The 27,935-nt window shown below is 41.3% G+C and overlaps 4 protein-coding genes across 7 annotated transcripts; 2 read left to right on the top strand and 2 right to left on the bottom strand.

The window, feature by feature from the left end:
- Positions 1-7: 7 nt before the first annotated feature.
- On the top strand, positions 8-3,752 carry LOC146564285 (NADH dehydrogenase [ubiquinone] flavoprotein 1, mitochondrial-like). Of its 2 annotated transcripts, none has more exons than XM_085291963.1 (10): positions 8-256; positions 717-799; positions 900-1,070; positions 1,175-1,358; positions 1,433-1,622; positions 1,747-1,959; positions 2,050-2,216; positions 2,303-2,384; positions 3,113-3,258; positions 3,396-3,752. In XM_085291963.1, exons 1-10 carry the CDS (start codon positions 173-175, stop codon positions 3,489-3,491), a joined length of 1,416 nt encoding a protein of 471 aa, XP_085148089.1. In that variant the 5' UTR covers positions 8-172; the 3' UTR covers positions 3,492-3,752. The 2 variants fall into 2 exon arrangements, with proteins under 2 accessions (XP_085148089.1, XP_085148088.1); XM_085291962.1 differs by having other exon boundaries at positions 714-799.
- Positions 3,698-14,897, bottom strand: khdc4 (KH domain containing 4, pre-mRNA splicing factor). 3 transcript variants are annotated; one of them, XM_085291960.1, is made up of 14 exons: positions 14,736-14,897; positions 14,134-14,317; positions 10,618-10,746; positions 10,436-10,515; positions 10,287-10,339; positions 10,017-10,195; positions 8,796-9,007; positions 8,220-8,280; positions 7,284-7,335; positions 6,578-6,894; positions 6,116-6,262; positions 5,562-5,671; positions 5,383-5,468; positions 3,698-4,516 (listed from the first exon to the last, which is right to left on the bottom strand). In XM_085291960.1, the coding sequence occupies exons 1-14, from the start codon at positions 14,762-14,764 to the stop codon at positions 4,269-4,271; spliced, it is 1,887 nt and encodes a 628-aa protein (XP_085148086.1). In that variant the 5' UTR covers positions 14,765-14,897; the 3' UTR covers positions 3,698-4,268. The 3 variants fall into 3 exon arrangements, 2 of the variants coding, with proteins under 2 accessions (XP_085148086.1, XP_085148087.1); XR_014894413.1 differs by having other exon boundaries at positions 4,454-4,516; positions 5,562-5,643; positions 14,736-14,896; XM_085291961.1 differs by lacking the exon at positions 3,698-4,516 and having other exon boundaries at positions 5,326-5,468; positions 5,562-5,643; positions 14,736-14,896.
- On the top strand, positions 14,830-22,104 carry LOC146564283 (uncharacterized). Its single transcript, XM_085291964.1, has 3 exons — positions 14,830-15,087; positions 19,179-19,270; positions 19,903-22,104. The coding sequence occupies exons 1-3, from the start codon at positions 15,064-15,066 to the stop codon at positions 20,090-20,092; spliced, it is 306 nt and encodes a 101-aa protein (XP_085148090.1). The 5' UTR covers positions 14,830-15,063; the 3' UTR covers positions 20,093-22,104.
- An 891-nt stretch (positions 22,105-22,995) lies between these two features.
- Positions 22,996-26,759, bottom strand: uts2r3 (urotensin-2 receptor 3). Its single transcript, XM_085291959.1, has 2 exons — positions 26,531-26,759; positions 22,996-25,074 (listed from the first exon to the last, which is right to left on the bottom strand). The coding sequence occupies exon 2, from the start codon at positions 24,974-24,976 to the stop codon at positions 23,837-23,839; it is 1,140 nt and encodes a 379-aa protein (XP_085148085.1). The 5' UTR covers positions 24,977-25,074; positions 26,531-26,759; the 3' UTR covers positions 22,996-23,836.
- Between the last annotated feature and the right edge of the window lie 1,176 nt (positions 26,760-27,935).

Here is a 27,935-nt window from a genome sequence, read left to right as displayed (position 1 = left end):
CTCTTAGTTTAATTAAGCTGAACCAGCAGGCGTAGGCTGCAGCTCCTTCGGCAGCCGAGGTTTAAAAGTCGACTCGATCTTCTAAGAAAACGTAGACCCTGGGAGAAGCAGCTTTGGAGTTTAAAGCAGTTTAAAAGTGAGCTGGGGGTGGGTGTCTTGGGCCCCCTGCAGGATGCTGCCTCCGCGGATGCTGTGGGGCGCTGTGGCGCGTCAGGTTGCTCCACGACTCACCTACAGCACTGCTGCGCAGCCACAGGTATGTAGGCCTGCGGTCACACATCAATACACAGCACAGAGAAGAAAGTGGCACGTTTGTGAGTGAAATAAGATTATCCGGATCGTTCCACTAAGATTTTTAGAGCAACTTGTGGTCTTTAAACGTGTATCCCCCCCCCCCCCCCCCCCCCCCCCCCCCCAATATTACTGTAGATTTTACAGTAAAAGACAAAGATGAATGCGTGTTGTGCAATTTTAAAAAGTCCTATAAAGTACTCCTGGGTTTAATTCAGTAGTAGTCTTATGTTAAGCTTCACAAAAGTTGTATTGTTTGGCATTTTAATTTGTTGACATGGCGCCAAATCACCTCAGCATTAATCTCAGAAGTAGAACATTACAGGTTGTTTAAGGCAGCAGATGTCCAAACCCAGAAAGACTGACAGCTTTTTTCAGCCACACCTTTTCCTTTTTTTTTTTCCAACTTTTCTTATTTCCAGCAGGTGAAGCCAAAAAAGACCATATTTGGTCCTCTGAGTGACCAAGATCGGATATTTACTAACTTATATGGCCGACATGACTGGAGGTAAAAGTATTTGAAGTAAAACCACCTTCATTACTCTCTAATGACCTGTAGAAACACCTTATCTCTCTCTGTTGCTCTTCTCTTCCGTTTTTTCTCCCAGACTCAAAGGAGCGCTAAAAAGAGGAGATTGGTATAAGACCAAGGAGATCATACTGAAGGGACAGGACTGGATCCTGAATGAGGTGAAAATCTCGGGGCTTCGTGGCAGAGGAGGAGCAGGATTTCCGACAGGCATGAAGTGGAGTTTCATGAACAAACCCAGCGATGGCAGGTAGGAGCAAGAGGGAACAGAAACAATCTGCGAATGATGCTAAGGTTTCATGAATAAATAATCTGTTGGCGTGTCTGTGACTTTCCGCGTTTGCTATGTGGTAGGCCAAAGTATCTGGTGGTGAATGCTGACGAGGGGGAGCCTGGGACATGTAAAGACCGCGAGATAATGCGTCATGACCCCCATAAGCTTATAGAGGGCTGTCTGGTGGCTGGGAGAGGCATGGGAGCTCGTGCCGCGTACATCTACATTAGAGGGGAGTTTTACAATGAGTCATCAAACCTACAGGTAATGTATGGATGGATGTGTGACGAACAGTCCGTGGATGAAGAGCGTTTGTCTTAATTGTTTTCTTCAAACAGGTGGCCATTAATGAGGCGTACAAAGCAGGGCTGATTGGAAAGAACGCCTGCGGCTCTGGGTATGACTTTGATGTGTTTGTTATGCGGGGAGCAGGCGCATACATCTGTGGAGAGGAGACTGCTCTAATCGAGTCTCTTGAGGGCAAACAAGGGAAGCCCCGGCTCAAGCCGCCTTTCCCTGCAGACATAGGTGAGGTAAACTCTCCACAGCAGCCTCCAATATCCTGCAGCACCTAATTATGGTTTAAGAAACTGCTAAATAGGGTTATATTCTAATTATAGTTATTTACTGCTCTCTTTCTCTCTCCCTAAAGGGGTGTTTGGATGCCCAACAACGGTGGCCAACGTGGAGACAGTTGCTGTGGCGCCTACGATCTGTCGTCGAGGCGGCGCTTGGTTCACCAGCTTTGGGAGGGAGAGGAACTCTGGGACGAAGCTGTTCAACATCTCTGGTCACGTAAACACCCCATGCACAGTGGAGGAAGAGATGTCTATTCCTCTGAGAGAGCTGATAGAGAGACATGCAGGTGTGTGTGTGTTTAATCCAGTTCTGTCCATGAAGAGTTTATGAAACATTACACATTTTTTTCCTCTTTTCTCTCATATGATTGGTGCAGGAGGAGTGAGAGGTGGCTGGGACAATCTATTAGGAGTGATCCCAGGGGGGTCCTCCACTCCCATTATCCCTCGGCATGTGTGCGATGATGTGCTGATGGATTTCGATGACCTGGTTCGTGCAGAGAGTGCCCTGGGAACCGCAGCTGTCATAGTCATGGATAAATCGGTAAACAGTTGCCTGAAATATTGCACATTTCACAGGCTCCTCAGTGACAGCAGAAAGAAAATCTGACTGATGCGTCTTCTCTGCAGACCGATGTGGTCCGAGCCATTGCACGTTTGGTTGAGTTTTACAAACACGAGAGCTGTGGACAGTGCACCCCCTGCAGGGAGGGTAAGGAACTACATTCAACACTGGGCTCAGGCAGTAACTGTTAAAACATCCATTATCTCACCCTTTAAAATCTTTTTACATCCTCCTTACATTCCTTACAGTGCTCTTCTCTCTTCATTGAGCTATAATAAGCACTTGTGTGAACTGTCAACAAGAACATCAGGGTTAGGTGAAGCGTTTACTACTCAGGACATGCCTGAAGGGTACATAGGTATGATAAGTGCTCAAATATGTTATTATAGCAAAATAAACACTCTGGTAAGGTAAGATATACCTGTAAGAGCACAATTATCGAAGGATTGAAAACATAATACTGGTAAAACAGAGGTTTTATGACAAATTAATCATAATCTGAGCCTGTATTGATGCATTTTATTTGCACATATGTAATGTAAATCTCGGTTAGAAAAAGCCTTTTTAAATGTGTATAATTTTTGCATTAATTTGGACAAACAGTGCAACAGCATTCGTTTCATTGTCTTAGTAAAGCTAGAGTCATAATGTGTGAGTAATTTAATCAATTAGCTTCAGGATTTGGATTATTAGTTTGTGAAGAACACAAAAGGAAGCTACAACTGTTATTTTAAGATATCAAATAGGTTTTTAAGTCTTTATTAGAATTGGATTAAGATTAGGGTCAATAATAACTCCTCCGAGGTAAAACTTTGCTTAAAAGTTTCAGGAATTGTAATTTTATAATGCTTGTTCAACTCCTTCCTCTCCCACAGGAGTGGACTGGATGGATAAAATGATGTGGAGGTTTGTCCAAGGCGAGGCAGCAGTTTCAGAAATTGACATGATTTGGGAGCTCAGTAAGCAGATAGAGGGACACACCATTTGTGCTCTCGGGGACGGAGCTGCTTGGCCTGTGCAGGTGAGATTTCTTCTTGGAGGCGTTTTAAGCACTTAAGCACAAGTTCAGTAAAACTGAGCCTTCAATTTCAAAAGAAATGCTAAATGTGAAGAGTCAGGGGCGTTTACCCTCTTTTTTTTTCCCTTTTGTGTGTGCAGGGTTTGATCCGCCACTTCAGGCCTGTCATGGAGAGCCGCATTGCTCACTATAACAAGAAAAATCCCGCAAGGGCGCCAGAGGTCGAGATGATCTGAAAGTGAAATGCCTCCCATTCAGTCTGTCATCAAATCATTCCATAGATCATTTATTTTAAGTGTAAATATTACTTATTGATCAAAGTTATCCTGATCGCAAAAGCTATGTGTGGACAACCAGTCTGCTTTGGTGATATAAAAGCAGCAATGACATCTTCAACTTAGTTAACTGATGCACGACGCAATGAAAGAAATGAACACATACGTCAATAAATTAGCTTTATTTCATAAACTTGAGAAATAAATTCAAATGCTTCACTGCGTACATGTCCAGTCTGATCTGTACAAAAAAAGGAGATGATCAAGAAAGGATTAAGTGATTGATGTTTGTTTTGTTTTTACTTTGGGGAAAGAAAAGAGAGTGGGAACAGGAAAAGATGTGTTAGGATGAAAGGAAAACTGGTCTGTGATTTACAGTCTGTGTTATCATTTCACAGAGACACACAGCTGAGCTGGTGCAGGTTTTCCCTCGATTCAGACCAAGAAGGCAGGCAGAATATTGCTCAACTGACCAGCTATACATCCAGACTAAAGGTTGAAGTATCACTCCGGCAAATGTCCTTCTTTGAACAATGACTAATGACAGTCAAACAAACAAATGGGAATCTTTACAAAACTTTAGCTTGTCCATTTAGACCCAAGTGCTAAATCCTGAAACCAACACAGAGCTGTTACGAGTCACCCTGGTGAAGAACAGATGGGCTCAGTTTGGGTGGATATCCTGTAAGACTCAGCAGAAAGCACTCGGTGAGTTCAGATTTTTTTTTTTTTTCTGCATTAGGGTGCCATCCAGAAAGGTATAGACTGCTGCTGCGGCTGTGTTTTAGCTCGAGGGAGTGGTGGAGGAGGGCAGCGATAACCCTGTGCCCAGCCTGAGGTGGTTGTGGTAGTTGAGGAGGTAGGGGGAACTGCCCCAGGGTTACCTGGCCCTGAGGTGGCTTTTGAGGTGGGGTGGTCTTCCTCTTCATCAGAAGAGCCGCCGGTGTATGCCACCAAACCTGTTTTCAGTCTTTTTACTGCAGGTGCTAAAAGAGGAAGAAGAGAGCAAAAGAAAAAACAGGAAAAGAGAGAGAGAGCGAGAGAAAGGCAGCACATGTGGAGAGGAGAAAGAGAGAAAAGATACACAACAACAGCAGCAGCTCATTTCAAGTCAAAGGTAATTATTTCAAACACATGTTGGGAGAAACAAAAAGTTAATAGATCAAATGTAAATCAACGTTTATGTCAGCCGGTTTGAGGAGGGGGGGTGGCGGCCATTCAAAAGCAGCCATTGGTTGGTGGGGAGCGACAGTGTCAGGGGCCGTCCAATCGAGCGGCAAGACGGTGTCACAGGACGAGTCGTACCCCACCCCCAACCGATATCCATCATCACACCGGAGACACATGGAAGAGAAGAAAAACACAGAGAAAAAGAGAAAAACACAAAAACAGGAGAGATTCTCGTTAGCGAGGGAGGAAAACGAACGTCGGACAATCCAGACTGATGATGTCGTCACGGCTCGACATAATCGCACTCCTTTATAAAAAGGAGTTGAAGGCACACAAAAGGTGTTGAGTCATAGCTCCGCCTCATTATCTTGAGATGTGTTGTCACAGCAGCAGACTCCTGGAAAAGCCCGTTTGAGGCTTATTGTGGCGGGCGCTGCATTTATCTCAGCCACAAAACCAGGAGTGGCTTTAATATTAAATATAGAAAAACGAAACTAAATCTGTTTTTGGGGGGTTTATGTAACAGACATCCAGCTTCAGTAGGCAGGGAGAGGATTTACATTTGTCTCTACAGCTCTACATTAAGGCTGTGAATAAAATTGAGGCCAGGCTTATAAGAGGGTCACAGTCCGTGATTTGGATTTGGGCAGGGATTTGTCAATCCACAGGATAACGCCCTTACCGGCGGGGCCTTGCGGTGCTTTTCTCTCTTCCACCTTGGGTCTCGCTCCATTCACAGCCAAGGGGGGTGGAGGCATTAGCTGCTTACTGGAGAACACAAAGAGAGGGAGTGAGTGAACTCTTCTCACTGACCTGTGAATATTATTAACCTGAACAACATCCTGTGTAAAATCTGCACACCTGTCCCTCTCACACGACGGGCTGGAGGAACTCTGTGGTTGGGATCCTGGATTCTCAGGGCTGCCCATGGAGAAGCCTGCACCTAAATTAGTCATATGAATGGGTCCATGCTATGAGCAGAAAAACACACAGGCACGATTAGGAGACATCCTCAACTAAGCCCTGCCCTGACACTAAAAAACAATACACACCTATTTACAACACCAAAGTGAAAAAAAGCTAGCTTACCACAAACCTGTGATTATAATGATATTTTCCCGTCCACTATGAAAGATACTTTTAACAGCTCTCCAAGCTATCTCAACCAAGGTACAAAAGACATTTGAAGAGAGCAAAGATGATATGTTAGGAGACAGAAATCGGAAAGAGAGGTAAGAGTGCTTCCTCGGCTCATGAAGGTGACTCGTGACAATGAGGACTCCGACATACAAACAGGGAACAAACAAACATGGAGACCACGATGTGGAGAAAATAAAATATAGGGGGTGTTTAAAAAAAAAAAACAAAACACCAGAGAATGATGAGGGGGTGAAAATGCAAAAGAAATGTATCACCTGGTATCCCAGCAGGCCACTGTCTGTCTCGTCAGGCACCTCCTCTGTAAAGCGTCTTTTCTGTGGTGGGTTGGCTGGGGCAGCAGGAGGTGAAACTTTGGGTGGTGCTGCAGCAGAGGGAGGTAAACGTACAGGAGGGGCTAGAGTCTGCACAAAAGACGAAAACAACAGTATCGTCTGGTTACTGATTTGCCTGCTATGACACATATCCTTGGCGAGAGTTTCACAGTTTATAAAAGTAAAATTAAAGAAGTAGTAATCCAAAGATCTAATTTTGTGCAGAAGTTTTGATTGTGTCAGATGTTTAGATTTGCTCCTAGTTAGCTTTCAAGGGGTAAAGAGTTAAGTGGACCTAGGAAAAAAATGGGATTGTTGTACAGTCAAAGATTTTACACAGTCTTGTTTTATTTGTGTTTCTGGATGCCTGCTTTAGTTTTAAGGCCATGTTACAATGAATCCTACCTGTGGCAAGATGTCAGGAGCAGGTACTGGTGCAGGCGTGGGTGCAGGAGCTACAGTGGGGACAGGGGCAGGGATAGGGACAGGTACAGGTACAGGGACAGCAGCAGGAATAGGAGCTGGAGCTGGGCGGAGAGGGTACTGAGAGGGAACACCAGCGGCAGCCACTGGCGGCACAGGAGGTGGGACAGCGTAAGGTGAAGGGACAGGCTGAGGCTGAGGTGGGGGTACGGGCAGTGGGTAGCCTTGCTGGTAGCCAGTAGGGGGGTAGTAAGGAGGTTGAGGAGATATCCCATTCACTACTGGCGGCTGTCCAAACCCTGAATAAAAACAAAAGAAACAAGCAAAACAGCTAGAATGAGGCTCTCACAGAGATGTCAATAAACAGATGTGTTAGACTGAGAATGTCTGTGAAGGTTCTCAGTCATCCAGGTCATCGTAGTCTAAGGAGCTTGGAAAGAAAAGCGTCTGGACTTCTTTAAGTTGCTTGAAGACGTTTCACCTCTCATCCGAGAAGCTTCTTCAGTTTCAGTTTCAGAACTGAAGAAGCTTCTCGGATGAGAGGTGAAACGTCTTCAAGCAACTTAAAGAAGTCCAGACGCTTTTCTTTCCAAGCTCCTTAGACTGAGAATCTTACAGCTTTCAGTTAAAGAAAAAGAGCTTTGGTACAGCAACAGAAACTACAGAAAAACTACCAGCTGTGGAGTACCTTGTGGTGTTGGCATCATTTGATTAAGGAAGCGAGAATACTCTGCATGGACCTAGAAAAGAGGAACATTGCATTTAATCTTGTTAATAGTTTTAAAAAAAATAAAAAATTTACTTTGAAAGTCATCCTATAAAGACAAGAGTTCAACATAATGTAACCATTATAAAAGAAAAAAAAACATAAAAACCAACTGTAAAAGAACGAGATCTATCAAGATTCAGTTAAAAAACAACAACAACAAAAACGCCTTCGAACATTTACAGCACAAACTACCTTTGAGTCTCCACCTTTAAGAAAACGGCTGTGTCTGCAGAAAATACTTGTGGTCTCCGCTTGTGGTGCAGCACACAAATAATCCTTCACTATCTACAGCTCTGTAGCCGATGTGCGCATCTGCAGAAGCTGAGATCAGTGATCCCTTAAACCACAAGGAAGTGTGTGTTTCTTTGCTTAGTTTAAAAACATTTTCGTTTTATCACCAGCGAGTGTCAACAGTTAACACAGTGTGGAAACATCAGTGCCACCAGCGATTTAATTAATTGTTCATTTGCAATATTGATCTCGTACCATTAGTGTTTCCAGTTGTTTTGTTAAAAAAAAAGAAACAAAACACTTTTCATAACTAATCTGTGACAGGCCACCACTCATTACTTACTTATTATTTATTAATGCTCAGGGACTGTCTAGTGACTCCACAGTGTAGGGGTTTGCACCTTTGCCTAACAAGCAAAAGATCTCCAGTTTGATCCCGTGAGGAGACAAAAATCCCTCTGGGGTTGCATCAGGAAAGGCGTCTGCAGTAAATATCCGGCAAAACAAATATGCAGAGCTACCTGCTGTGCAACCCTGTGGATAAGGGAGCATCTGAAAATTGGTTTTAATGCTTGACTGTCTGCTGAAGCTGGAATGGGGAAAATGGACACTTGGAGTACTCACTGTCTGAAGCAGGTTCTCACACAAAGTCTTTGCTGCTGCAAGTCCTTCAGGTTTCGAGTGACTGGAGAGAAAAACAGCAAAAATAGTTCATAATCATGGAAAACTACCAATATTTGAAATCCACTGTTCTCTATTGACGCTGCATGTGACATATTTACACCAGACTTCATTTTCTAATTTTTCTAAAGGAAATTTACACAGAACTATATGACAGTTGAAGTAGTTTTGGGCTTCGTGTCTGTACAGTACTATCTTATCTTACCATCTTATTATTCTAACACCCAGTAATCAGAACTTTTTAATGTTATTGTTTAGTAGTGGGTGGCAAATAGTTTGTAGTTGCATTACCACCACCTTTTGGCCATTATAGTGAATAGCATCCCACCAGGCACTGGTAAAAAAAAAAGCATCAATCACATTTACTTTTAATTTATTTTCTTAAAAAAAAATTATAATAATAATAATTTGGAAATTCTGACTGCGCTCTACTGCAGAAAACTCCAGAGTGTGGCAGTGTTGTGACAACGCTTCATTAGCCTGCGCCGCCTTTAATGGACAAAGACTGATGATACCCACCTGATGTAAATGTACATGGGTTCAAAGGCCTCTCGTCCAGAGGCAGGCTCCAAACAGCCGGATCCTTTCCCTCTGAGGAAGACTTTGGCCCCGGTCTCAGCCTGGATGTGCTGCAAGTATGAACAGCCGGGCCCCTCGACACGCTCTTTGACTGCAAAGCCCGGGACAGCGTGATCCAGGCCCACAAAGATCTTATCTTGAACAAAATGCATCTGAGAAATGAAAGAAAATATGAAGGGTTGCAGTAACTATGACTAAACACATTACCATACTGACAGTTTTCAGTCCCCCCTACATTTATGCCCCTTTTTAGACATTAGTTCCAGTATATCTCCAAACATTTTTAAATTCATGAATGTCTAGAGGTAGGTTGATCATTCCAAATATCGGCAGTATCGAGACAAACACTTTTATTGGATCAATACTCTATCCTAAAAGGTCAGACTGTATTCCACTGAATTGTGTTAAATTTTTTATTTTAATAAGAAAACTATATCTCAAACATGCACTATGAAAAATGTCTGAAACTTTTTGTGTTCTGTGTTATCACCTGTTTTATTTAAAGCCTATAACACATTTAAACAACAGAACTTGACCGAAGTCCTTTAAAAACAGGCACATTCACATTCCAGGTCTCCAAAAAATCCAGTTTCAAAAAGCTGAAAGGTTTTGTTGTGTTAACTAATTATTATAGAAAGTAACAGTTACAGGGATTTTGGTGGTCATTAAAAGGTGTTCAGATTTTTAAACTGATGCCCATTCATCTCATAAATCATGGCACACCGCTCTCCCCTACATAAGTTACCTTTATAAGTTAAAAAGCATCGGTATTGGCAGTAGTGCCTCTGTATTTATCGCACACCACTAATGTCCTTTTTTTCTCCCCCAAGTGAAGACTGTTGTTAAATCGACTGCTACCGAAGGTTGGATGCAAATCAAATCAAATGTCTTTTTCATTCAAACAATCGCAGCTTCTTTGTCTGCACTAGATGTTTGAAGTCTTCCAAGTCTTACACTTCTGAAGTATATAAAATCTAAAGCAACCTATTTACTGTTCTTTTGAAGGCATTGATTAAATATGACGCTAACTATTTATAATCTCACCCCCCTCACCTTTTCTAAAAACAGTAAGTGTATTGAGGCAATTGGTAAACTGATCGGTGCTTCAAAATTAGGTGGAAACAGAGAGTATGACCTGCATCCATGTGGGAACTGCCTTACCCCTGACTGAAAGTGTGGTTTGTGGTGGGTCACAGGGGGCAGTGAAGGAGCAGGGAGGTTGTTCTGCTGATACACTGTGACTGAAGCCCCAGTAGAGGAGAAAGATGGAGAGGATGATGAAGCAGTTGCAGCCTTCACCACCCCGTTTGTGATGATCTCCTTGATTCTATTAACTGCTCCTGGAAAACGGAGAAGAGAAACTGTCAGTTGAATTACGAGCTACACAAAGACAAACGTTTATGACTGACTGAAGTTTAAAAGAATACTTACTGTCAACAAGCTCTCTTGTCTGTCCTTGGACGTGTAGATACAGAGGTCGATCCCTGATTGGAATGAGCAGAAACAAGGCCGAGTTTACATAAAAACATCAAACACCGGGTCTACTATCAGCTCGGTTAGTGAAAATGAGAGACAGTCACCCTGTTAGCGCTTTGGTCTTCTCCTCTGCTGTCATGTAACGGCCTCTGGTCGACACTGCAGCACCGCTCACTTTACTGATCTGTGGACAAACCATATTAAAAATTACAAACCACATCACGAGCAATCCGCTAGCTAAGAAACAGACCTAACTTTTGAAAATATCATCCATATTGTTGCTGACCTCATCCTGCGTTTGCCCGCGTGTCAGGAGATTTCGACAATTAATTGGGACGTCATTGATCTCAACTTCAGCTACCACCAGGTCGTCTTTGGCTTTTGGCGGCACTGGAGGCTTTCCGACACCAAGGACCTGAAAGAGGGTACGGAACAAGAAGCATGCGTCAGTCAAGGCACAGCTCATTATTTTATACTGGAGACTTAAAACATACATTTTAACTAGAGCTGGGCGATAGAACGATAACGATATGTATTGCGAAATAACTTTTTCTCGATAGAAAAATTTAACTATTGCGATAGGCCTCATCTCTCTTGGCCTCTTAAAAAAAAGAACAGCCAATCCAAATTAAGTAGCGCAGAGCCGAACCAATCACAGCCGCAGCGTCACGTCACGTGACTTGTTACGTGCAGCACAAGTGCCAAGGCGCACATGTGTATTTGTTTGGGAAGCTGCCAGCTGGGCTGCCCAGGTAATGAAGGAAATGAGTGTGCCGACTAGAGAAAAATCAACCAAGAGCGTGAGCGAAGGTTACCGAAGAAAAAACCGATGATGGTTCCAATGCCGGAGAGCTTGTCGAACAGAAGGGCCATAGAAGTTCCGTAGTGTGAAGGTATTTTGGCTATTTCAAGTCTGACAAAAAACTTAGTAGCTTGCACTGTAAATTGTGCCAAAAGCAAGTCTGGAAATACAATAAACCGGTGCATGCTCAATCTCTGACTGAAAGCGCTAATTCGTCATTCGGCTTTTGTCAGACTAAAGTAACTGTTAAAACAGTTTGAAAAGCTCAGCTATACAACAAGGAGAGATTGAGAATTTCCTTTTAGTTCTCAGTTTATTTGATATTGACAAAAGTTAGTCAGTTTTGTCTGTTCTTCTGTAAAACAAACTAAGATTTATTTTTAGAATTAATATTTTGTTTCTAAGTGGAATTGACAATTTAGTCTGTTTCGTTTGTTCTATTTTGAAACTTAAACGCTTTAGCGGCAGGTTTTGTGTAGTTTGCAATATTTGCCTTTATTTATCTGAAACTGAAGTCTCATGTTCCTTAAGTACATCTACCCTGTTGAACTTATTATGGGAAATAAATATTTAAATTAAAACGAGCTGCTAATTATTTCACATTTTACTTGTGAGCAACGGCACATTTAAATCTTACAAATATAGTTATTTGGCTTATATCGTGATAGATATCGTTATCGCCTGAAATGAAAAAACATATCGTGATATGAAAAAATCTTATATCGCCCAGCTCTACTCTTAACAAAATAATCCTGTGTCTCCACTCATGTAGGATTTGGCAATTGATAGATTTTTATTATCAATTACGACTCTGGCTTCCAAAGACTTTGAAAACAAGGTAATGAAAATGTTGCCGCCTTTTATTTGGCAATGACTCGCACTGTGATATTGTGACATGATTGTTCAGCCGAGCTCAAGCCAAACTGTGGAACAGGAGGACGTTGTCAACAAGGGCGTTTGTGTTTCTTTGTTTCAGTTTGGATATGTGCAGTGTTTAAGAAAATCCAGTTACAGAAATGTTCAATAAAATTGGAATAACTCTGAAGTGAAAACTATTTTAAGCTGCTCTCTTATTCGCAAGGGTTCGCCACTGTGGGTAACCACATTGTTTTGGAGCCAAAAAGGGATTAGCGTCTGAGTGTTGAGAATTAAAAATGATTTAATAAAGTTTTGACTCAATATAAAATTGAAGTTACAAGTTAACAATAAAATATACTGTTGTCACAATGTTGATGCAACAAATCTTTAAAGCATTAAAGATAAAGCGGTCCTGTTCATTAATCTGCAATATCACTAAAGCACTACAAAGCCATTTTACAGGTCTGTAAAAGCAGCATTTCCTCCTCCAGCAGGAACTGTAAAGAGTGACATCTGGTGGAGGTGAAGTGTACATGCGCAATGCAAAAACAAAATGTACTAATTTTACTTCACTGTTTTTTTTTATTTCAGATTAGTTTCTACTTCGTTATTAAGATATTTGTTTGATTGCACTGTATTGCATTTTATTGAAATACATAACATGTTACTTATATATATTTACCTGCTGAAAAAAGAGGTATATGTTATCTTATAACCTTGATGTTGGAGTCTAAGTGTAAAAATGCAGGACAAGAGAGAAAATATGTGGGAATACAGTTAAAGCTTTAAATCAAATGTCATTATATAGACACCGTGTTTGAATATCCTGTTTTCTTAATTATCTTCTATGAAATCCAATAATATCTGAATATGAATATCTTTCTTATGTTTTTGTCAGTGCTGGTCACATGTACACATATATATATATATAAGTGTATGGATACACCAGGAAGAACACATAGGAATAACTATAAAAGTCTAATTTCCTTTGGAAGCTTCCTAATTGCTTGAACCCTCCAAGTACTAAGAAAAGGTGGTTCCTTTATTACCTCATTGAACACATCCGTTAAGAAAGGACAGAAGATAATACCGCCCCACAGAATCTCGGTGTTTATTACAAGAAATGATCACCATGACAGATTGTGCGTGGGTTAGGTCACAGTGCATTTTCCATTTCATAACATAGCCTGCTGATATGTTCTGCACCTTTACCCACAGGTCAACACAGCACTGCTGCGACAGAGTTGTTGAGTTTGTGTGATGAACATAAATGTATAAATAAAAAAAGCTCTATTAAAGTTTAATGATTACTGTACTGGACCTTATGGAGTAATGGTTGAATAATTTGACTTCAGGTAGACATCATCTCTCCAGGAGAAAAGTGAAAATAACAGTGGCCCTACAGTATGAAGATGTTGGGTAAAGTATTTTGCATACTGGAGGTTAAACAATCACAACATCCAACCCAAAATTATTAAATTTCGGGGTGGAACAGCCTTGTATAGTGCAGTCTGGGTACCACGCTTCTCTATTACGGTGTTGTGCCAAAAACTGATTGTCTGCCAAAAACTGATTTCCGGTATTTGCCAAAAACTGACTGCTTGTATTTAAACTGCTATAAGTAACTTGTTGGGCTATAATATGTGAAACATATGTCAAATGCATCCCTCATGGATGACATAAAGTCATCTTGAGCCGCAAACAACAAAGTAGAAGCCGCAATCAGTTTTTGGCAGTGACTTTTATATAACCTTTATTTATGCAGTTAAAAAAAAAAATCTCATTAACATTAAATATGTCTTTTGTAAGAGTAAGTTGGCCAAGAGCACAGCAGAAATGGCAGCAAATATTACAATAGTTCTGTAAAAATATTTTAAGTGGGGATAAAGGACCAGATTGGTTATGATGTAAGTACAATAACACAGAGTTGTAAAGATACTTCAAAAACAGATAATTTTTAAATTCTATATATAACCCCTTTGTAAGCCCTGTTCACCGAAGTCTATGCCTAAAGATATTACACATAAAAAATACACAGAAACATTGGAAATCACTTTTTGGCACAACAACGGATTCAATAATTTATAAAATCGCCTTTAAAACAAAAGTAATTAATAGAAAGACCGCCATGCTGTTCATTACCTTATCAGGCGGCCCGGGGTTGCCTATCTGTGAGGGTTTGAGTTTGCCTTTGGCCACCAGCATGGCATTAATCTTGGCAGCCACAGCAGCAGCAGCATCCAGAGCTCCAGTGGGTGCAGCTTCAGCCTCCCCCATCCCACCAGAGCCAGACCCGGGCCCAGGCTGGTCCCATTTGCTGCGGCGGCTGGAACACAGAAAGACAAAAAACATTAAACTAGTCAAAAAAGTTTATATAACCCTCACTTCAGCCCACAAACCCCCAAAAACTCAACCGTGAGGATAAGCAAACAACACCCAATGCTGTTATTGTTGACGTTTTGGAAACCAGAACTGTGGTCTAACAGGGTTTTTTCCTCTTTGTATTCAGTTTGCGGTCACAATCACAGGCACTCTGCCACCGAAATTAATTATTTAAAAATATTTTGTTTTTGAGTAGCTACAGGATAAAAAGCATGAGCTGCTCGCCAGCTGCAGCGCGACAGCACGGCCATGATTATATAAGGCGGCTAACGTTAGCGAGCTAGCCGGCTATCTGAAAGCATAAAGGCGGCGGCTAAACAGCACAATAAAAATACAAAAACTGTCCGGGTTTAAAGGCTTACCCGCTGCTCTGAGCCCCACAGAATGACATCAATGTTTCGTCAGATAGAAAAAAATCCCCGTGAGGAAAATCTCTCCAGACTTCTGCACAGCTCGTACAGTCAGCTGTGCTGATGGCTAGCCGCTTCGTGTCTCACCGTTTCCGCCTCCGGTTACTGCTGTTCTCGCTCAATGACGCCACCAGAGGGCGCCAGACACCAGCAAGTGTGTTCAAAAGGGGGAAAAAACAGAAGGTTCAGGTGGGATGCTTCTTCCTCACCTGTCGTGCTACCCTTGGCCAGTGTCTCTTGAGGCGATATCAGAGTTTCCAGTGAAGAGAAAACCCTTGAGATGCCGGACAGGCTTCATGACGAGGTGAGTTTTAGCAGGTGTACTCCTGCTTAATCCACTGAAAAACCTCATAAATGAAAGGACACAGGTTACTGCACTGATTTGTGTTGAAATTCTGTTAGGGTTTCAAATGCGCAAATTTAAACATAGTCAGTCAGTCATCTTTAAATGCGGAATAATTTGTCGGTTAAACTGTGACAGTAAGCCAAATGAATGATGTTCACTCAGTAAATATATGTATGGACTGATCATACATAAGATTAATGTTTGAAGTTTAACACTTACAGCACTATGATAGCAATAATAATAATAATAATAATAATAATAATAATAATAATAATAATAATAATAATAATAATAATAATAATAAAGACAATGAAACACATTTGGTGTGGTTTTCCAGTTTTGTATTTCTGTTTAATACTACTTTTTGGTTTCTGCTTTCTGGTTTTATTGATGTTCTGCTGTGTTTCTGTGTCTTTTTCTTTTTTCTTTTTTTTTTTTTTTGGTATTCTTGTCATGAGTCTTGGTTTCCCCCACCCTCACCTATGTCCTGTTGTGTAATCAGCCCCAAACACACTGGTGTTTTCTTTATGTACTCTTGTTCAACCCCTTGTTTTAAGTATTTAATCAGCTAATCACATGGCGACAAGTTCAAACCAAGCATCAGATTGGGGAAGAAAATGCTTGTTGATCTCATCTGATCTATTGAGATTTTTCCACACTATCATTTATATGGTTTTCAACAAAAAGACAAAATGAGAAAATATGGAGAGAAATGTGGGTGAAAATGCCTTGTTGATGCCAGAGGTCAGAGGAGACTGGATAGACTGCTTCGAGCTGATAGGAGGGCAACAGTAACTCAAATAATCCTCATTACAACTAAGGCAGAGGAGCATCTCTGCATAAGCAACCTGGCAAACCTTGAAGCTGATGAGCTACAGCAGAAGAAGAGCACACTGGGTGCCACTCCTGTCAGTAAAGAACAGGAAACTGAGGCTACAGTTTACACAGGCTCATCAAAACTGGAGCAGAGAAGATTGGAAAAATGCTACCTGGTCTGATGAGCCTTAGTTTCTGCTGTGACATTCATGGTAGGGTCAAAATTTGGCATAAAAAAACATGAAGTCATGGCTCCATCCTGTCTTATATCAACAGTTTAGGTTGCTTAAAAGAATACTTACTGTTTTTTTCTTCTTTTTTTTTTCTTTTTCTGCTCATTCTGTTGGTTTTTGGTTTTTGCCCTTCTCCCCCGTCCCTCTTCTCAGCTGTTTCTCTTTCCCTCTTTCTTTCTCCCCTTCTTTCCCCCAGTCAAGTCTGTCCCATGTTCAGTAAGTGAAAATAAAATAAACAATAAAAGGTGAATCAAATGGACCATTATGGCAAGGCTGGGATGGTCAATTTGGTAAAGTAAATCCGTTGGGCATCTTTCTTTGCCTTTAGACAACAATTCTGATGGCAAAAGAGCCAAACGGGACAGGCAAAAGAAAAAAAAAAAAAAAAGTTTAGGTTGCTTGGTGATATAGTGGTGTGGAGAATATGTTCTCAGCACATTTGGGGGCCCTTGGTACCAATTGATCATCTTTTAAACACCTCAGTCTACACGAGTATTGTTGCTCACTGTGTCCTTCCTTTTATGACCACAGTGTACTCATCATCTAACGTTTGTTTCCAGCAGGATCACACCCCATGAAACAAAGCTCAAATCATCTCAAACTGCTTTCTTGCGTTTGACAATGAGTTCACTGTACTCAAACGGCCTCCACAGTCTCCACAGATGTCAATCCAGTTGAGTAACTTTGGGATGTAGTGGGAAGGGAGTTTTACATCATGGATGCATATCTAGTAAATCTGCAGCAACTATGTGATGTAATCATGTCAACATGGACCGAAATCTCTGAGAAATCAATCTGTGCCACAAAGAATTAAGGTTGCGCTGAAGGAAAACAGGGTCTAACCCAACACTAGCAAAGTGTTTGTCAAACAGTTTATGTTCCTGAATTTGCTGTGTTGCTTTACTTGCTGTATCCTCATGTTTTCTCTGGCTTGCTTTGTTTTTGGACTTTTCTGTTACTATCAAAGCTATTGAAACTTGTGATTTTTTAAAGTTATTCAGCATTCATTGTCCTGCACTTGGGTCCTCTCCAGCTTATCATGATACAAATGTGTTCCTGCTAACATGGACCAGTTTGTGAGTTTTGTAAAGAGACTTAAAATTAAATGTTTCTAAACTGACCCAAGATTAAAAACCCCAAGTCTGCTCTGTAAAGCAAAACAGACCCAGTCTTGCAGAGACCCCATTTGCCCCTATAGGCTAAGCCAGGCAATGGCATCGTGCCTCCTGGCTCTTAAGCTGTGCTGTCTTACTGAGAGTCACTCTGGCAGGTACAGGTGTTCGGTTACTGACCACCCTGGGTTTTCAGAGACAGGGCCAGGAGGTGCAGGTTTCTGTGGAAGGTGAGAACACCTTGCAGGGGGGCAACATGAATCAACAGATTGAACAACTGGCAGCCCTGCTTGTATTTCTGTTGCTCTGTGGTGCAGGGTGCTGAAATTTATCTGCTAAACTCTGCTTTCTTCAGTTTGATCAGGATCAACATGTGTCATGTTTTCATACCAGGAAATTGTTGGTTTGCATTTATCTATTGGGCCTAAGATCATTTTATCATTTTTATGGTAGAGGTCATGGATAGGTTTTGGTGTTTTTATAGTAACTAACATGCTTTTTACTATATGTTTAATTTATTTAACTGTATCTTTTAAGTGTGCTGCAGATTTTTTGTTAAATGCAGATTTAGGTAAGGGTAAACTTTACATGCTAAAACTGTTAACTTGTAAAGTTCACTGTTTTAACTGACCGTCAGTCATTATCACTGATAAAAAACAAGCATGTAAGCTTACAAGGGAGGTCAACCTTTGAGCCTTGGAAATTAATCATATTTCTTCACCAGGTGAACAGAGTTTGCTGTGCAGCATTAAGCCATCAGGACAGGAGGTGACCTCACAGCTATAGACTTGATTGCTGAGGTGTGTCATTTAATGAGCCACCCGAGCTGGAAGTTCAGTCAGTGCAAAGACAGACGGGTGGAACAATAAGTTGTGTAACACGGTGCAGCCAAGCCATCATGACTGTAGTGTGATGTTTGTACAGACATGATTAAGTCTTGGTGTAGAACTAGCAAGCCCATTGGGACAGTCTGTTATTGATCCTGAAGATAAAAGATATGCTTTCTTATTTAATAAAATAATAGATATACTCTCGATCGCTGCCTTTTCATCCTCAGTTTTCAACCCGCCTGTCAAACTAAAATAATCAGCCTGGACGACGAGTAGATATTTAGTACTTTTTTATAATGATTTTTATTGTTCAAATTGAACGATGGCGCTTTTCCTTTATTTTCTTACATGGTTTTATTGTTACACTGGTTGATGATCAGACTAGTGTAAAAATTCAGCCTTTTTTCTACTTGCTCTGCCAAGAAGAGGGTGATATCCTTAATATGGTGACTTAAGGCACAAGACTCTGTCTGTGAGCTCACAACGGCCCACACACCTGCAGTTCAAACTTTCTGTTTCCACGGGGCAGCCAATCAGAAAAAAAAGAGAGAGGAGCAAAAGGTTTTGTTCAAGGTGGGCTGAACTGTGAGTCCTGCAAAGTGAATCCAAAATAAACTGTAATACAATTAAAATCCACGGACCTCTGTCTTTCTTTATTTATTGTGACTTTTAAGAATTTTCAAACCATGAAAAAAAGAACCGAGGTGTCTTCTCCAAAGTTAGGTGGGTTTTTTGGGTTGTTTTTTTTAGCTGTGGCAGGCAACTAGGCCTAGGGTGGCCAGGTGTCCCACTTTATGAAGGACTGAACACCATTTTTACTCCTTGTCTCGCTGCCCCACATATTGAGACATCGTCCCACATTTTGGTTGGCTTTTAAGTCAGTACATGCAAGTCTCACCAGAATCAAGTGAGTGCAAGTCAAAAAGAAAGAGATTCATTGAAGCACAGTTACTAAATGTTTTAAGAAAGAATGTTTTTAAGTATGTTAGGAATATTGCAATAAAAATAAATATGTTATATTTCTCTTTTACATCATCTTCTTAATCTTATTCTTTCAGCTGCTTGTTTTAAGGGTCACCACAGCAGATCACCTGCCTCCACACCACCCTTTCCCCAGCATCCTCCTGGGACCCGGGACCCTTTTAATCCGGTATGGAAATCTCATTCTTGAGGCAAGGATTTGTCCCACACAGACAAACTCTTGATCTCACCCTCACTCTGATTTTTTCTTTCACTTCACCTCCAGGTGGCACTCTAATTCTAACAATGACACTTAGAGCTACATTAGCTGGTCTATATGTCACATTTAGATAGTTATCATACTGGTGTTTTACTTTAACCTGTTGGGCCAAATAAATTTACAGTAAGCAAACGTATCCAGCTTGACCTTTATATTTGATTCTGCTGAACACAAGTGTATTTATTTAGTAAATAAATGCTCAGTAAAGCATAATAATTATCACTCTTCTTATCTGAAAAATGTAAAAGATCATTTTTCATATACATTCCTATCCCATAAAACCAAATGCTATAAATTCTTGAAAGTTTTATTTGCCATTTATACACATGCACTAGGTCTTGGTACATAGGAAATCTTGTTCAGAGCTCAGAGCTCAGAGTCAAATAAATACAAATATGTATACAAGTATAAAACAAAGTGCACACTGAGGTAAAGTATATTTTTTAACTGATAAAAATAAGAATGAAACAATATGTGACGTATTTAAACAAGATTAAGAAAAGCTGTAGAAATGTAAAATATCCGTTCCTCACCAACTGCAGGGTTCGCCGTGTCAGAAGTCAGAGGTCAGAGGTCAGCCAAGTCTTGACGCCTGACTCGACTGTTTACAGGCAGTATGCTGTGAGAGGAGAAGCCAGGGGAGCAAGAGACACAGAGAAAACAGAGGGAGCAGGAGCGAGCAGGGCATCCATGCCATATTTACTGCCTTTCCTAGTAAGAGGCAAAGTGTGAACTGTAATGTGCATGTTGGTGGATTTAACCTCCGGCCTTCAAGGCACGCAGGCCTGGGTCTCGCCTGATCCTGGCGGCTGACACAGATATGTGAAATCAGGGGACGTGATGAGGAGAAGGGCGCCTCACGTTGGGCTTCGACTGGGTTGAACAATGAGATACTGTCAGTGCCTATGTTTCAGTTTGCTGTCAAACCAGAAATTACAAGCAGTTTTTGGGGTTTTTTTTTTTTAATCTTGTGGTTGTGTGTATCACAGGCAGGGTATCATCAACCTGAAAGGGATATCTGCTGTTGTGGTGTTATAAATGTTACAGCTGATAACATGTCATAATACCAACCCCTTTTGTTATAAATAAAATGAGAAACTTACAAAGATAAACATCACATGAGGTGAGGCCATGCAGAGGAATGGAGGTGCAGACAAAGCAAAGTGTAAAGGGGACACAAAGTGATTAAGAGAAGGAAAACAGATGGGCAGATTGAATTTTAGAGGAGGCGGAGTGCAAAGGGAATCTTTCTTGTGTATGTCTGGAGAGAAAGGGAGCCTCTTATACACTTCACAGTGTGAATTTGGCCCGGGGCTGTGGCCTCGTCTCGTCTACACAGCGGGTTGCTTTCCTGAGCGGGCTGCCCAGGGGAGGGGCACCTGCATCAGCCTCAGACAGTGGTCAAGAAGAGAGCCTGATGGGAGGGGGTGAGGGGTGCTGAAATGGAAAGATGCTCGATGGTTCCAGGAAAGTGACATGTGCTGGATTTATGAAATCTTCAGGTAGAACAGAGCGATGCCCTCTGACGAAAATATTTGTCCCCCTTTTTTTCCCCAGTGGTCTCGAGACAATGACACCCTCTGTGGTCTCAGGATGAAATCTAAAGCTTCTGTTGCACGACAGGATAAAAGTTATGATTGGCACAAATCCGCCTCTGCAGCTACCAACACAAAGTTTAAAGATTGGCCGGCCTGCCATCTGAGACAATATTTTCCATCTTATTTCATTGGGTTGACCAAACACAGTGTATTTGAAGTTTATCAAACACTCAGTCATCCCTGCAGATCTGTGGCAGGACTTAATCACCTGATATATGGAGGTTAGAATACATCGACACCTCAAACCTGCCCGCTATGCAGAGTCAGAAAATTGAACAACAAGCCCTGCGTGCTTTAATATCCACACTCCTGTTGAGTGTCTTTTTTGGATACCTTTCATCTTTACACAAGCTACACCCTCCATCTTCTGTCATTTTGGTATGACCCCGGGGGTCCCAAAATCACTGAGTCTCATATTAAGACGCCTTATTTTAAATGTATACTGAGCTGGCGCTTCCTCTGAAAGAAATTCCATTTCAGTGGATAAATGTGGTACTCGGGTCTCAGTTGTCTGTGAACGGTGGATGGATATTGCATTAGCTTTGCAACAGAAGCGCCCCCGTGGTGTGACTGCACAGGGCTCTGAATAATAACTGCAGTGGGAACGTTATGCTGAGAAGTAGCCGTGCCAGGTAAATAGAAACACATGGCAGGCGGCATGAATTACTGGAGAGCTCTACAGCCTGCAGAAATAATGGCATCGCAACGCAGAGACACACACAAGCTCCCTTTGACAAACGCTTTTGGTATGTGTCTCTTCAACCTGTTACTGCTCAAGCAGTAATGAGACACATGACTTCAGAGCTTCTTGTGCAGTCCGGAGGTATTTCTTGAATATATCTACTTCATGTGCAGTAGATGTGTAAATAAACCTAAAATTTAAGTTTAGGTTTCATTTTAAACTGCATTATAGCATTAAATCAAATTATCCATTGCCTGCACGCTCCCATTATTAAATCTTCCTCCTTTTTCAGCGGATCGCTTTAGGGATCACTACTGTGAATCATCTGCTTATTAAATGGCAAGAAAAAAATGTTGAGTTGCTAGATATTATAATTTGTATATTATAATAATATTATAATTTGTGAGTTTTACTACTTTGGTCTCCTGAAGTATTTGGTTATTTTTCTAAAATGTTGTCTCAGATTCTCCATGAGCATTAAAATGAAAATGTTTATAACTTATTTCTTGAATTATTTTTATGAGGAGGTATGTCCTCTTAAAGGAAAAGTTAACCACCATCAGCACAGACGCAGACATACTGTAAACTTTAGAAAATAAGTGGAAACACAGTAAAAAAATAAGATTTTATGGCACGTTTTATTTTTGAACTTGTTGTATCAGTTACGCTGAGCCAGTGCTGTTCTGAGTTTCTGTGAGCTTTGATTGATTCGTTTTCAAAACACTCAAATCTACCCTGATATCTGATCTTGTGGCTCGTGTCTGTGTTTTGGCTTCCTCGAGCCTCCCGGTGTTTTCTGAACCCACTGCACAGGCAGAAAATAAGTGGAGAAAGATTGGAGATGGCATGTGTCAATAGCCTCAAGCCAGACTTGAATCAGGGACCATATAATCACATAGTAACTTAAACCCCTTGACCTCAAAGTTCACACCTAACCAGAAAGCTCTGTGTTTCTGACCAGTTACACTCTGCCCCTTTTGTCCTGTTATCCCTTCCCCAACGTTACTCCTGTCTGTCAAACGGCAATATTTGCTCATGTGCGTCAAAGAGCAGCAGGGTCTGCGACACAGTACAGAGCAGCCTTTGAGTCAGACAGACAGAGACAGACCTTTGCAAACGAGAAAGACCTTCAGGACTGGCTGTCATGCTGACACAGACACAAACAAAAGTACGAGTGGAACTCAAGGACTTCTTGACCGTATTGTGCCTTTTCCTTAGCGATCCACATATTTTATACCTGAACTTTCCTGTTGTCTTGACATTTGTTGTTGTTTTTTATATTTTTAGATTTCTGGTGGTGTTGATTACCATTAGTAAAAAGATCCAGTGACACAGTGAATTAAAGAAAGCGTACTCTTTATTCAAGACTATATATTATAACCTATATAAACATCAGTTATAGTCAACACCAGTAGAGAGCATGCAAAGCATCACATGGTTCATAATAAGCCAACACATTTTCAAACCCAACATGCAGGTCAAGATATAATTTTAAAAACAAATTCTCAAAAAAAAAAAGAAGAAATGTCAGAGATTGGGGGGAAAAAACATAATTCATTATGTCCACAAACAATAACTCAGAAAAATGTCCCAGCGAGGTCCCGCGCAGACACAACCTATTGTTAAAAAACAAGCGTTTCCTTTGATTGTTCTGAAAATAAGGAGAAGAGCTTCAGGGCTTTACTGGAAATGCTTGTGCATATGCAGCATGTGGTATAAACCCAGGCTCCTAATGATTACTGCACTCTGTTTACTAAATAAAGCTGACGGTTTTGTTCTGGGGTTAAACAAGATGACGCGTGTACACATGTTGCTGTAGTATCATTAGTGACACTGCATACATTTCCCAAAGTTAAAAGAACATTTTAAAAACCAAATTAAATTATGATAATAATAATAATAATTCATTATCAAAGTGACAGTGGAATATTTTGCAGTTACAACTTTAGGTGACACATCTTAAAGACTCAAAGACTCAAAGAAAGAAAGTTAATCTCCTAATAGGAAACATTGTCCTTTTTACAAAGCATTTTTGCAAAGTGCTATCATTTGGGTAATGTTTTTCTACTTCCCTGGGTTGCAGGCTAAGATGAAGTGAATGATCTTTGGTGTCTATTATAAAGCATCCATATACAGTACTTGTATGTGCACATATACATGCACACACTCACATTATGGTCTATTATTATAGTGACACTACTCCAGAGAGCTGCTTTTGCGGCACAGCTGATTTGCTGATGTCAGCAGCTGTCGGTTGCTTTTTCGTTTTCCAGTCAACAGTGTGTAAAAGAATGGATTCACACAAGAGTTTCCGTAAGTCAGACCTGTGAGGATACGATTCACTGTCACCTGTGTGCCCACTGGGACTGTCCGCAGCATGTCAGGCTTGTAGAGAGGCAGCAGCTGCCAGATCCAGAAGGGAAGAAAGCAGGCCCAAAAGGCCAGGACAATCCCCAGGATGAGGAGCAGGACTTTGGGTTTGGGAGCACGAGGAGGACAAGCATTGTTGTTGTCAGTGGCCCAGGCTGGTCGTGTCTGTGACACCCAGTAAAGGCGACCCAGTGTTGCATAAAGTGCTCCAATGGCCAGCCCGGGACCGAGAATGCTAGTGCAGAAAAGCACACTCAGATAGGCTTTGGAGCTCTCCTCATCCCATGCTGGGACGCACAGCTGGCCCTCCTGGTCATCCCCATCTTCCAGGTGCAGTGTGATCATCATGGGCAGGCTGAGAGCCACCGCTAGCCCCCAGGCGAGGCCTACACGCAGCAACTTGGAGGAGTTGGAGGATGAAGTGTGTAGTGGGTCAGCAACAGCCCTGTAACGGTCCAAACTCATGGCGGTGAGAGTAAAGATGGAGGCGTGCATGGTGAGGAGATCCAGGCTCAGCAGGAGGCGGCATCCAAGCTCGCCAAAGGCCCAGCCAGATGCCAGGCTGTCATACACGATGAAAGGTGCAGTGAAAAGGTACAACAGGTCAGCTAGAGCAAGACTCAGCACCTGGAGGTGAAGAGAGGAGGAGGAGGTAGAGGAGGTAGAGGAGGTAGGAGAGCTGGAGTTGGCAAGGCATGATGGTAAAAGGAGTCTTGTCAGGCAGCAGGCTGGTAATGCTCCACATCTTCTCCTGCTTCTTCTCCTGCGCCTCAGAAGGAGGACCAAAGTGTAGAGGTTTCCTGTGATGCCCAGCAAGGAGAGGAGAGAGAGGAAGGAGCAGAAGAGAACTGTGGATGCCAAACTGGGTGATGGAGAGATGGAAGGAGAGGAGGAAGGCACAGAGAAATTGGAGATAAAAGGGGAGGTGTAGGTAGAGGGTGGTGGCAAAGAGCCTGAAAGGTCCATAGTGTGATGTTTTTTGTTTTGTTTTGTTTTTTAAAAAGGAGAAAAAAGCTTTAGAAGGAATAAAGTCAGTGAAATATCAGCTGAGTAAAAACGCAGTTCTAGCAGAGGCAGAAGGGGAATGGATGGGGTCAGGGAAAAAGAAACAGGTGGAGAGGAGAGCAAAACAGTATCTGTTAGATTTTTCAGTATATTATATATATATCCTCTTATTTTTACTCTCTGGTCACTCTCTGGTTTTAGGAGATTTTATTTTCTCTATGTGTGTTAAGAAAAACATAGCTTGTATTTGGATTTTTGAGGGTGCCTCAGTTTGATTTATGCATATTTAAATCATAACAACCAATAAATAAAGTCATATAAACATGCAGAAATGAAAGTGTCAGCTAAAGCAGAACCCTCTCTGGTTGGCACTGATTTTATAGTTTTATACACTGTTAGAAAAAACATCTTAAAAAAAACAGTAATATTCCAGCAGCTGGGGCGCCAAAATAATACCGTAAAATAACAGAAAATAACTTACTCATAAAAATACGGTTATTTCCAGTAATGAAAATGCAGTTTTACAATTCCCCTCTGGCCATCAACAGTAGGTGAAGTGTCTTGCCCAAGGACACAATGACCGAGAGTGTCCGAGCCGGGGCTTGAACCGGCAACCTTCTGATTACAAGGCGAACTGCCAACTCTTGAGCCACAATCGCCCTAAGCTGAGTGATACTGTTGTGGTTTTAGTAAAATAATTGGATTTTCAGAGCAGGAGGTCTCCAAATGAAGACAATGAATCTAGACTGAAACCTCTCGTTCTTTGTCAAGGTCAGCAGTTGGTCAATAATTTAGAGACGGCTTAAATCAGCAGACTCAGCTCTAAATGATTGCATCTTTTCTTTAAATTGTGTGTTATGAATATGGAATACGTACTAGTTTTATTTTCAAGGACAGAAATACATTATCAGACAATTCAAAACTATGAGCTGGTTTGACTGGCGATTTTCTGGAGCAACGTAATCAGCAGTGACATCAAAGCAGACGTGGGGAGCCTGACAGAAACGGGCTGCGTGATTCGCGGTGACCCGGGCGGCACCGGGGTTAAGAGCTACTGTTGAACTCTGGAGGAGCGGCTGAACCCCTGCGGTGCTGCGTGGCTCCACAGGTTACTTGCTCCCTTTAAATAACAGCGATATTAATGACAGGGCCTCACAGATCAGGAAATTTTCCAAAATTTTAAATGCTTTAATTCTCAATTTACCCACAAATTTACCCACAAACAAAATAATTCAAACAATGTGGTTTCAGTGTGTTTAAAGACTGCACTGTCAGCATTTAATTTATGGCACTTAAAATATTTAATCAAGGCCTCAAAGAAAACTTTGAGGAGCCCCGAATTTGGGGAAAACATCATGTAGTAACTCTTTTTTAAAAATAAATAAATAAGGCTACTGTATGTCATTTCTCTAAAGCAAAAACTTTTTGGTTTCTGAAATGCTTTTGAAAGCAGAGAAGCTGCCATCAGTATAGTATTAATCAGAATAATTACTGAGATTTCTTTTAGAAACTTACTTTAGATCAGTTTAGTCCCAGACACTGTAAAATAATATTCCTTTACTTGGTGAAAAAACTCAGTTCCCATTTTGAAAGCTCCCTCTTCTCATGTGTTGTCTTGAAATCCCCTCTGACCTCTTCAGCCATAAATTGAGGTTTTCGGCTGATTAAATGCAGTTATGTGGTGATAATCTTCATCCAAAGCCTGTGAGCTGATCTCCGCTGCCTGTCTCGCTGTCTGTCCACAGCTCAGCCACTGATGTGTCTGACCCAACTGAGTGTGTGTGAGTGGAAAAAAGGGGTGGGATGGGACGCTAAGTGAAGGGAGGGGGTTACCCTACATACTGAATATTAATACAGAATTGTCCTGGTCCAGGGAGGCCCCGCAGACTGAATTAGAAGTTTAATTTTTCCCTCATTAGAAGCATAACAATAAAAAAAATAGAGCAGTGATTTATTTTAATCACTCAGTAGTTAACAGTAAATAGTAATGCTTTCAAAAGCTCTGAATTATGACTGACGGTATCCTGTATCCTGAGTGTGCCTCCACTCAGCAGTGCTGAGTAAGGATGTAAGAATTTAAAACAAAGGTATTATTAGTGTCTATATTTTATAGCTGGGTTTTGGGGGGGGTTACCGTAAATTTCATGACTCTCTAATAGTTTCAATACCTTTGAACCAAGCATAAATCTCACTGTGAACTCACTGAAAGGTCTTTCCATGAGAGTTAAGAGTCTGACCATAAATGGTGTCCTAACATCATATTTTGGGAAATAATCACATGGTCTGTAATTCACAGTTATAACAGCTGCTGCATAAAATTTAAAAACCTAACCTACCACTAAAGAGCCATGAAACCTGAATATTTAATATCATAAAGAAGCAGGTTTCTTTATGTTCAGGAAAACACTTTAGTAAGGACATTTATATAAAAAGGCAAAAAAAATGTAGGGAAAAAGCAAAACTGTAAAACGGATGCTAGTGTAAATGTTATTCCTGTTATTACTTCATTGGCCTACGTCTTTTCTGTATTTGTTTTATAAACCCTCGATAAAGAAAGTAATGTCAGGGGCACTCAAATCAAAATGCTTTCCTGTCCAGACATACACACAAAAAATGGACTCAACAAGCACCTAACACGACCTGCACTATTTTATAGGCCAAATGGTCTTCAACGTGGCTCGCTTTGTGAATAAATCTTGACTTCTGCTTCATACGTGGAAAATGTAATCATATATATAAAAAAGACCCTTAAAATTGAGTTAAAATTCTCTGTGGGAATTGCAGCGAGACAGACTGACACAGCAGTGGTATTTGTTGTCATTTTGTGACACACTGCAATAACTAATGCACTTCAACTTACACCCAAAGTCAATACCATACAGCTCGTGTTCCAACGTCTCACACCCCCACGAGGGATTTT

The sequence above is a fragment of the Mchenga conophoros genome, linkage group LG11 (genome assembly GCF_057382185.1).
Source record: "Mchenga conophoros isolate Kocher_MC1m ecotype Shallow Benthic linkage group LG11, M_conophoros_male_GT1.1, whole genome shotgun sequence".
In the NCBI taxonomy this organism is placed as follows: domain Eukaryota; kingdom Metazoa; phylum Chordata; class Actinopteri; order Cichliformes; family Cichlidae; genus Mchenga; species Mchenga conophoros.
Note: the sequence above shows the minus strand (reverse complement) of the source record. Positions and strands in the feature narration are given on the sequence as shown.